At 34.5% G+C, this 11,482-nt stretch overlaps 2 protein-coding genes across 3 annotated transcripts; both read right to left on the bottom strand.

Moving 5' to 3' along the window:
- Nucleotides 1-1,854: 1,854 nt before the first annotated feature.
- Nucleotides 1,855-5,014, bottom strand: LOC139875970 (DAR GTPase 3, chloroplastic). Of its 2 annotated transcripts, none has more exons than XM_071863267.1 (9): nt 4,731-5,014; nt 3,847-3,978; nt 3,645-3,761; nt 3,395-3,538; nt 3,208-3,294; nt 2,833-2,948; nt 2,553-2,734; nt 2,359-2,425; nt 1,855-2,171 (listed from the first exon to the last, which is right to left on the bottom strand). In XM_071863267.1, the coding sequence occupies exons 1-9, from the start codon at nt 4,908-4,910 to the stop codon at nt 2,033-2,035; spliced, it is 1,164 nt and encodes a 387-aa protein (XP_071719368.1). In that variant the 5' UTR covers nt 4,911-5,014; the 3' UTR covers nt 1,855-2,032. The 2 variants fall into 2 exon arrangements, with proteins under 2 accessions (XP_071719368.1, XP_071719375.1); XM_071863274.1 differs by having other exon boundaries at nt 2,359-2,416; nt 4,731-5,013.
- Nucleotides 5,015-7,699: 2,685 nt separating this feature from the next.
- LOC139875979 (N-terminal acetyltransferase B complex catalytic subunit NAA20-like) lies at nt 7,700-10,982 on the bottom strand. The gene is made up of 6 exons (XM_071863278.1): nt 10,827-10,982; nt 10,439-10,529; nt 9,425-9,557; nt 8,702-8,771; nt 8,210-8,270; nt 7,700-8,126 (listed from the first exon to the last, which is right to left on the bottom strand). Exons 1-6 carry the CDS (start codon nt 10,902-10,904, stop codon nt 8,035-8,037), a joined length of 525 nt encoding a protein of 174 aa, XP_071719379.1. The 5' UTR covers nt 10,905-10,982; the 3' UTR covers nt 7,700-8,034.
- Between the last annotated feature and the right edge of the window lie 500 nt (nt 10,983-11,482).

Below are 11,482 nucleotides of genomic sequence, written 5' to 3' on the forward strand. Positions count from 1 at the left end.
TCTTTTCATCGTTGCAAAATTACTGAATTATTTACACTTCCTTCTATTATTAGAAAATTATTTGTACGACTCAAATTTTAAAAGCTAGTGCAATGGGCCTCGCGTTGTTTGGGCAGTAATTTTTTATTTTTAAATAATTTAAATACACGGACTGCTATATATATATATATATATATATATATATATATATATATATATATATATATATATATGAGTACAACAACAACAAAGCCCAATCTATGGGGGTGTTCCTCTATCCGAGAATAAAGAGAAGTCATTTCTCCACCCAGAATGAAAACACTCCAAGAGCAGTGGCGGAACTAAGATTTTTTTCACCGGGGGCAAAACAAAAAAAATTAAAACTGTAGCAATTTTTTTGGACAAAATATGAAGGTTTTGTGGCAAAAAATTGAGGTTTTTAGGCAAATTATGAAGGTTTTGGGGGCAAAAGTTGAAGGTTTTAGGGCAAAAGTTGGAGAATTTTGGGCAAAATTTGAAAGTTTTGGATCAAAATATGTAGGTTTTGGGGCAAAAAAAAATCCACTTGGGGCAAAGTCGAAAAACCTAAAAATTTTACACTGATAAAGAGATTGTTTTCAAGAGGACCTCCGGCCAATAAGTGAAAAAAAATAGATAAAAATAAATAAATAAAATAAATTAGACGCCATGGAGATGGTATAATCAAATTTCCATAGGTTTTAGGTTCGTCTGGTGGGTCCCGTTAGCGCTTCATGCCCGATCTCTCTTTCTCCAATAACGATCACGGACGGCGAACATCCTAGCGTGACCTCAGTGTTCTGTGTTCGATTTTGGAGGTCACGGTTTAGTGTGTCTGCTTCGGTGTCAGTTTTTTATTGGTCAGAGGCGGCTTCTCGCTATGGGAATTTTGTTGGCTATTGTCTCCATCTCAGTAGCTTCTATTCACAAGATCTTCATCGTTGTTTTTTTCCCTGAACCATTTCCTTCTCTGCTCAAATCCTTGGTTTTTGCCTTGTTTCAGACGCTCCCTCTCCCTCATCGTCACTATACTCTGTTCGGCTGAAGTGACACTGTTATCAGCCTTAGTTGATGCGCATAGTTTTCAAGTTTCTCGGGATGCCTTGGTGTATTGTCGACATTGGTTTATATGGTTTTCTGGGGGGTAGACACTCGAGTTTATTTCTAGTGATCGAGTACAATTTTACGGCTAATTGATAGGGTCTTCGGAGGTTTATGGTGGTTTCCCCATCTTCAAGATGGTTTTTCAAGGGTTTGTTGGTTTACGTGTGTTTCTTTGGATTTCCCGAGGGGAGGTGTTCTTGAGTTTCAAGCGAGTGATTGCATGCGTTTAAATGACGGATTTGGATGGTACCTTTGGTAGGGTTGTGGTGCGGGTGTTGGTGGTTGTTTTGTTTAAGAGGTTATGATATATTTTATTCATATGTGGGACAGTGGGTGGTTGAGTTGGTCGTCGTAGTTGGCGTTTGGTTCGGGTCGAGAGACTTTTATTCGGGTTCGTTTGCTTTTGGTCTGTGATTGTTGTATCACATCTTCCCTCGTAACTTTTTGTTTAGGATCGGATATTTCGGATGTCCACTTGTTCCCGCCTTCAATGTCTGTCACAGGGATACTTCTATTTCCGGCTCGGTATACAGGAAGTTTTGGGAGCTAGGATGGTCAATTGGTTTGAACGTTTGGTGATTAGTGTTTGTTTTTATAGATTGTAGAGTCTACTCAAACATATTAGTCTGATATGTAACAATTGTAACTTTACTAGATTATCATATCTATTTTAGTTATATACTGGAGTATGTATTTTCAAAAAGAACAAAAAAAGACATCAGACATGCCTCCAGAAAAAAGTTAATATCATCACTGCCAACAGATTATCACATATAATTAGCTGTGCATATTACAACAGTTTTAGTAAACTAACAAGTCACTAGTAATAATGGTATAACCAACCCGTCTCTCATAATTTCTTAGAATTTTCCCTTTTTAAGTATTTTTACAAACATCGACTAATTTTACAGATTGATGTGCCTTTACCTTGTTATGTTACACGAGACGGAACAGGTGGCCGCTCAAGTGCAATTGTACCTAATCGACCTTTTCGAAAGTCTGACAAGACCCGAAAGGCAGCTTGATGCTCATCTCCATTGAACAACTGGACAGCAAGCTTGTGGACAAATCTGTGCATTAACAACAAAATGTTTTACATTGTATTTTTCAAACAGTTGTGCAAGTTTATATTTTTAAAGTTCAAGGACTAATTTTCAACTTCAACAATTGATCTAGGATACTGATAAATCCACCATCCAAATTCATTAAGTTGAAATTTAATAAACTCAAAAGAAGAAGAAAAAAAAAGCAACTTACGTTTTACCACACCGGCCATCTGTGTTAATCTTGTAACGCTCCCACAGAACATTGTTATCTATGACAACTCACAAACAAGAAATGCAGTGCAGTGTCAAAAATAACGTAAATATGATAATACTTCGAAATTGAATTAAGTTGTTAACGTCCATTGAATTTAACAACAGTTGTATTTTTCAGAAAAAGGATCATACTTGTTGATGGAAGCTTTGAGAGCATTTGAACAAGAATGCCTGCAACGTCGGTAAAATTATACGACTTTTCGCCAATGTCGTCACATATAGCAAGCTTTATGGCTGCTGATTGATCACTCATCCTCATTGGGATTATTCCAGGTGAATCCAGCAACTCAAGATCGCTTCCAAAACGAACCCATCTTTTAACAAAATTATGAAAAGAAAAAAAAAAGAATTATTAGTAACAAATAAATAAATGATCATAAAAAAAACAGATGACTAGGAAAACATAACCTACTTTAATACTCTTGTGACACCTGGTCTTGGAGCTGCTGGGCACATTCGACGTTTCAGTAAACGATTGATTAAGGATGACTTTCCAACATTTGGATAACCGACTATTCCAGCGCGCACCTGTAATGCACAGTAAATGTCTAAAAATTTTGGTATACATAGAGGAATCAAGATGGGCGGGTCAGGTGGGTTAAGTAATGGTCAAAACAGGTTGACCAGACAACACTTCAAATATACAATAATATAAAAAAAAAATAACCAGTACACAGATAACACAACCACAACTATATCGTTCCAATATATACTTCAATAAAACTTAGGTCGTTGTATACATTAACAATATTGACCCAATATGTGCTTTCAAAAAACGATAACTTACTGGACGAGGAAGCAGCCCTCTTGCTCTGCGTTTCATATTCACATCTGCAGCCACAGACTTTGCTAATCTTCCTAATTTCATGCTACCCTGCACTTTTTATAATATAGCCATTAACTATAACTCGTATTATGTCGTTTAAATAATTAAAAAAAAGTTTAGAACAAATGAAAGGGATCCAATAATATACCATTCCTAGCTTCCCATTAGAGAAAACAACCTTTACACCTTGTCTACCATAATAATCTGCCCAAGCATTTCGATCTGCAGATGATATCATATCTTCTCTGTTCAATACCAAGATTCTCTTTCTATTACCGAGCCATGAATCCATCTGATAGTTCACGTAAACTTAGAAAATGTAACGATTTGAAACCGAAAGTAATAAAGAATAGCTTTCAAGATTACGGATATTTACATTTATAAAATAACGAACCAACCTGTGGATGACTTGTGGACAAAGGAATCCTAGCGTCTCTAACTTCTATAACAACATCCATTAATTTAAGCTGTTCTTTAAGTTCTCTTTCTGTTTTTGCAATATGGCCTGGGTACCACTGTGCGCGAGATTAATTAATGGATAGTATATCAGAACCATTATGTATAATAATTCATAACCAACATTCAGAGAAGAGCGATTACCTGAACAGGACGTAATGTTTTCGTCCAGTGGTAAAGATCGGTTTCGAGATCTCCCCAATCATACTCATCGTCTTCAATTGCATTATTATCAACAACATTTCCATACCAACTTGCACTTTTCCCACCAACAATCTGAGATAATAGTGATAATTTAGGGCTACAATCTGCTGCAATCATTAGTTTCAGATGATTGAATAAACTTACTAGTGTTATAATTCCTTTTTGCTTTCAACTTTCAAGTAACCAGATTTAAAGGATTTTTCAAACCACGTCAGCCAGTTGTTAAAGTGCATAAAAATCTTGTACAATTCAATAACCGGTCGTTTAAATGTAATATCTAACGAGTGGCAAGTCTACTGTGTAGCCCGTGGGGTCACGGGACACCGCTAGTTTAGAAAATTTTTGTAGAAAATACTATTTGAATTGTATATGACACCACTAAATTTAACTGTATGACCCCATATATTTTTCAAATTTATAGTTTTTTCTTTGAATTGTGTAAGACACCACTAAATTTAACAAACCGGACCACATATATTTTTCGAATTTGTAGTTTTTTGAATGTAAATAACCGCTGAAATAATTCAAATATAATTAGTACTAAAAAAAAATTTGGGACCCATTGAGCTCTGGAATCGCCACTGTATCCAACCAAACAAGACTTATATATAGTTATATGCACTTTAACGACAACCCTAATGACGAAAAAATCCCTAATTTAACTAAGAAAATTGAAATATATTAAACAAAGATTAGATAATTAACATACAAAAACATATCAAATGATATAGTTTAGATTATAAGTAAGAACAGCAATTGACAAAGCAGAGAGATGTTAATGAGAAATTAGTAAGTTTATAAGAGGGAAAGGGTGAGTAGCGTGCCTGAATAGTGGGTGGCGGGTGCGACGGAGAAGGGGCGGCAGAGGCGACTGCAAACACCGTTAACGGTGGTCGTCTTTGTTGGTGTAGAAGAAATGGTGGTGAGATTGTAGGTTTGTTATAGGAGAAAACAGGGGAACTAGAAGCGGATAGGTGGTGATGGTGGTGTATAGCAGCAGCCATTGTTTCTGACTATTGTTACTGTAGCTATCGGGTTTATCTGAGACAAGAGGGAGGAGGATAACACCTGATTCAACCACCGGAAATTTTCATCTCCAGTGACTTTTTCTTACTTTTTTATTTTAAGGATGGATAATTTAATAATTTTATTTTTATTATTATTATTATTATTATTATTATTATTATTATATTATTATTATTATTATTATTATTATTATTATTATTATTATTATTATTATTATTATTATTTTTAATGATGGTGTGTAGGAATGACAATAGATCGGATATCGATCGGATGATGCCATATCCACGTTCATATCCATTTAATTTTTTTCCATCCATATCCATATCCATATCCGTTTAATCTCAGTTCATCCATCCATATTCATATCCGTTGGATTAAGCGGGTTAATGGATATCCGTTGGATATTAAATTAAATGTTAATCTAACGACGATTTTCACAATTAAATTTTGATTATAACACATGTAAATGCATAATCTTTATGTTTTTAGATTCTTACACATGTTTTTATTGTAATATTCGACGAACGGGACTTTAATTGAACAAAAGACTTTAATTAAATGTTTTATGAATAGTAATTAGGGCATTTTCGTCATTTCAACTTTTTACTTTTTTTTTTTTTTACTTTTAACTAAATTTCATTACTCCAACAAAGCCCCCCACACTTTTTTCACAAATTCAAATCGACCCCCAAACAGGGAGTAAAGTGTCAAATAACCATTTTCATAAAAAAAAATCTTAAATAAACTCCACCCAAATATTCAACGGGTCATATCTTCTCGCTCGCAACGAGTTAAATTTTTTCGACACCATCATTAAACTCGAAATAATTTTAGGAACACAATGTCACTAACTATACGGAAAACGGACGCTTTTTAAAAAACGATAAATATTTGGGGTACTTTTCATACACGTTGATTTTGCGTTAAATTTTTAAAAGTCGTCAATTTCATAGCGAAACGCGGTGATGCATATATATTGTTAATTTAAAATAACATCTAAATCTTTCACGGGTTATACCTTTTAGTTCGACTCGAGTTGCGCTTCATCGACAACATCGTTAGCCACGAAATAATTTTACAAACTAAACGCAATAAAATACATTAAAAACCGAACCCCCAGCGTGAAGTGAGGGTTCGAAAACTAGTTTCCTCTATTTACTTGTTAATTTATAAAATAATTTAATTTAGCAAACAACCGAAAACTATTACTCCTCCGTATTTGATTATTGTTTTATCAAACAACGCAATCAAATTCAAACACTATTAATTTTAAACAAGAGGTTTCAGGTTCGAGTCCCGTCTAGGGAGAATATTTAGTGATGGCCAGGGATGGGTTGGAAACAGCCAGGAAGTAATCCTGCTAAGCTGCGTACATTAGAGTATGAGATCGGATTACTCATCCTCCCAAGCCTAACAGGGAAAACCTCCTACTTTATATGCTTTGCTACAATACATTATCATATTTTAATTATCAAGAAATAGAAAAGCGTTTGTGGGTTGATCTGGCAACCCATTATGAACTTTTTGCCACCATAAACCAAAATACATAGTAAAACTATCAGAAACCTATGAATAATCAGACGCCAATATGATCTCACATCAGCAACAAGGGTGGATCTACTATGAGCCGAGTGGTGGCATGGAACACCACCGAAATACGCAATGTAGTGAATTTTTTTTTGAATTTTTAACTAGTGACACCGCTGAATAGTGTACAATTTTTTTAGTGACGCCATTGAAATAAAACATCTATTAGAAATTTTTTTGAAGTTTTAACCGGTGATACCGGTGATTATCAATCCTAGATCTGTCACCGCCTGGAAAGGAAATCCATTTACAAGCAGTACGAGAATTGAAATTTTCAAGGACAAACTCCGGCAAGCTATGTTTGAATATTTGACAAGAAGCGCTATCCGAACTATTACTGCTACTACTACTACAATGCGCTACTTCCTTTCTTAAAAGGGAAAAAATCGCTTAAAATCCAACCAGTACGAGAATTGAAGTTTTTAAGGACAAACTCCGGCAAGCTATGTTTGAATATTTGACAAGAAGCGCTATCCGAACTATTACTGCTACTACTACAATGCGCTACTTCCTTTCTTAAAGGGAAAAAACCGCTTAAAATCCAACCATAGCGCACTACTCTGATCTACTTTCGAGAACGATTTACACCTTAACTTGTTAAGCACGCACATAACATGATCAGAATACATTGCTTAAAAGGGCAAGCAAGCCGAGCTTAGTTCCATTCCATGAACGTGGGGTAGGTACATGACTGAACTGAACACAATAATGCATTCTATTTAATTGGAGTAATATTTTAGCAAATCCTTCCTTGAACATAGGGTAGGTACATGACTGAACTCAAGGTTGCAGTTTTTTTCCGAACGGTTTCTAAGATCAGAAGGAACCATCATAATGACGAATAGATGCGTTTCATTCTGTTCGATCATATCTGTGATACTATGGATTCGTTAGGAATCAATAATTGTTGACTGAAAAAATCGTGAGTTTGGGACGAGTGAGTCGGGATGTGGAGGGGTGAGACAGTTGAGTCGGGCGTTTGACCAACGTTGACTTTTATTAATAAATACATTAAACCTATGTATATCACACATAAACATGACACATAAATATTTCAAATACAGATATATAAGGCACAAAATCTAATTTTAGAAAACATTAAAATTTTGATCAACGTCGACCAACTAAACCCGACTCAGCCCAACTTTGACTAACTTTGACCTGACTTTCAAGTGTCGACCGGCTTTTTAGGCGTTTTTAGGCAAAACGGGACGGGGTTAGTCCCCAAACCGACGCATAAGCCAACTCGGCCGACTTATACAATAGTGACTCAACCGCACAAATCCATCTGAGGGTAACTGTTTCCACTACCAAATAGTTCTATGCTACTTTTATATGTGAAATGAAAATCATTACAACAATTCAATCACTTGGTAAAAAAAAAATCAATGAACATACAAACCAACATCTTCTTAGGTTCTAGCTTGGCAGAGATGAACAATGTGTATCCGAAATGAACTGACATCAATTTATTTCATCTAGCAACATTGCAGCACACTTTGAATAGAACCCAAGCTAGTCATACTCCAGTTCATCAGGAGTAATTGGCCTTTTAAGTGGGATTATAGACTTCCTTTCTACATCTCTAGATAACGCTTTCCTCATATCTGAATATCCAAATTAATCATATAAACATTGTTTTGAGTTTAAGTAGCAGAAGATATACCAGGTGTATTAAAGATGGCCTTACCTAACCCATCTTCCTCCCCAGAGTAGTATCGCAATACACGTCTGTAAATCATGTACTCAAGCTGTAACAAACGACTCCAAACAATGAGAATGATCACAATTCACAATACTCACTACGATACTATAACATTCTAGTATTTGGTAAAAAAAAAAAAAAAAAAATTAACTGATAAATCATTTTTAAGCTACCCGATAACTTTATGATGTAACATTTATAAAGGTGACAATACAGACCCAATTACTTATTATAGGATTAGTTTAAGTGCATTTTAATTAACGAATAATATAAGCAGAAGAGAAGTTATAATTACCTTGAATAGAAATAGGTCAAACCAGCAAAAGATTGACCAAGGTGTATTTTAAAAGCGTTACACCTTCCAAACCATTTAATTCACAATACCAGTGTCTTAATAATAGTATTGTAGCAATAAGTGTTTGTTTCTTCTTGCTTATATATGTGTGTGTAATGGATATTAAAAGATAGAAAATTTACCTTTTCATACATCTTTATAGCCGGCGTATTTGATGCTCTTACGAATAGGTCCACAAAGTATGCCTTGTCACTGCGCCCACGGTAAAAAGTACATACAATAGATAATAACTCAGATGAATGATGAAACGATGAACTGTGAAGCTAGTTGATTAGTTATACTTATAAACAAAAGGGTTATAACTGCTATCCAGTATCTAAGAGAACACACTTAGTCCAACCCCACGGGGGCTGGAGCAAAAGAAAGGCGATACATCACTCTATATGCAAAAAAAAAAAAAAAGAACCAATTATCAATATTTTTCTGTACAGTACATTTGTCGTTAGTGACTACCAAAGTAATTTAATATGAATTACTATTTTCATTGGGTTTTCGTGTAATACTTTTGAGAGTTTTAGCAAACATCTTATGATATTTGTGTCAAACTCTCCACCTAAGTAAATTTTATTTGCCTTCTAATGTGCTTAAGGAGTTAAGAGTAAAGTAAAAGTCCACCTAAACTAATGCAAATCCATCCATTCAGATTGAAAAGAGAGCTTTCATCTACACAGTTTAAAATCGATAAAAAATCAATGAGCAAATCTAAAATACATCTCTCTACATAACTATCAACGGATTCGGTGTATTTATGTTGCAATACACCACTTGAACAGGCAGTACTAGCCTATCAGCATAGATATACAGCTGAAACAAACATTTTCAGGTTAAAATGTAACGTTACTCACATTTTGTCACTGATGTCTTCAAGCAGGTTCATTAGCTTCTTTGCTAATTGCTGCCTACGAAATTCAGGAGCTACCGTAACAGCTGTTACATGACCATGCCATGACTCACCTTGCCCTTCAACTTTACCCATGACTGCAGCCAAAATAAACACATTAAGTCCATACAGTTTTGCAATGATCGAAAAAGCCCCAATGAATGTGCTACAAAATAAATGCCTCATCAAAAGAGAAAATAATGAAACTTGAAAAAGATGCACTAACCACCCACTTAATTAGCATAATCTTTCAAAATTCATAGATCACATGTTACAAATATCAGTATCTTAAATTTGTTACATTACTGTTTATGACCAATAGATTGAAACTTTGAACCATATTCTAATTATTTTACATGGTATCAGTGCTTAGGATACATCAACAAAACGGATCCCAACAATCGGAATCTTCAGCTGAATGTCTGAATATCATCGGCTGTAACTATGAACTAGGACAATAAAAAAAGTTGTAAGGTTTTCCTGTTACCCAAGAAGGACGAGTAATCCGACCTTATACTCTACTGTACGCAGCCCATCAGGAATACTCCCTGGCTGTTTCCAACCCTTCCCTGGCCACCCCAAGATTCGAACCTAAGACCTCTTGCAAGGATGTCAGGGCCCTAACCACTAGGTAGTAAGTGGTAATCGGATATCCCATGACTACAAAGTACCCATTCCATAGATAGGACTCGATACAGCGAAATTCCAAGTTCCTGACGTTAAATACGAATCAAATAGGTACAAAAAAAAAACCCTAAATAGTATAGTATCATATGTATCATATTATATTATACATATTATTATTTATGAATAATACAACAATTATAAATTTTACTACTATAAAAGACTTCTGCCTATACAAATACACAATATGTATCATATTTGATTATCATAACTTGAAAAAGGTAAGAAAACCCTAAAAAGAAAATAAAGTAGTGAGGAATATAATTTAAGAAAATAAGTGAGTAAATTAACTTACTGTATCCCATAACTCTGTTTCCCGGAGCTTCAGCAACATGAAAATAATCAGGCCAGCGTGCCAAATAGGTCATATAGAAGGACATATTAAACTGCACAAACATTAACCAATATCCCAATCTTGATGAATAATTAATCATAAATAAATAAACAGACAATATATATATATATATATATATATATATATATATATATATATATATATATATATATATATATATATATATATATATATATATATATACATTATTATTAATTTATTATTAATTTACATTATTATTAATTTATTATACATATCAAGTAATCAAACAAAGCATAACTCAATTTAAGTTTTTCTAAATGCTAACTTTAAATTGAAAATTGACGAAAGTAAAAAGAAAAGTAGTTACGGTTTCTGTGAGATGATCGAGATTAACAGAAGAGAATCGTAGAAGATCATCGCAGCAAAATCTTCGAATTGTTGTCATCTGTGTGTTATGGTCGGGCGTGAGGGTGGATGAGATGAAATTGATTTGTGCAACTCAAGAGAATTAGGGGGAGTCGGGTGTGTTTGGATGGGCTTATTTTTGTGAGCTCAAGTCCATGGTTTAGACTAGTTGTTACGTCGTGTTAAATGATTAGATTTGGCCCAAATATAACGTTACTAACACCTGTTATGTGACGTTAGTTTAAACGCTAACGGGGCGTTAGTTTTGATTCTAACGGGCAAGTAGGAAAGAGTTTTACTAGGGATGGCATCGGGTGGGGTTTGGATCGGGATTAGGTAATCCCAGACCCGAACCCGATTAAGAAACTCCGCCCCAAATCCGGTCCAAAACCCGTCGGGTCCTCATTTATTTACATACTATCGAGTTTCGGGTTTTCTCACGGGTAAACGGGTATACCCGATTAGTCATTCTGTATCTATTTTTCAATAAGTTTTCAAATCAAAATATCGAAAAGTAACTTAACTACTTCATCTTTAAAGTATTATAAAATATCACATACAAAAAGTTGATTGAAAAGTTTCTAAAATACTCAAATACACAAATTATATAAAATATCA

Source organism: Rutidosis leptorrhynchoides, chromosome 1, assembly GCF_046630445.1.
Source record: "Rutidosis leptorrhynchoides isolate AG116_Rl617_1_P2 chromosome 1, CSIRO_AGI_Rlap_v1, whole genome shotgun sequence".
NCBI classification, from domain to species: Eukaryota; Viridiplantae; Streptophyta; class Magnoliopsida; order Asterales; family Asteraceae; genus Rutidosis; species Rutidosis leptorrhynchoides.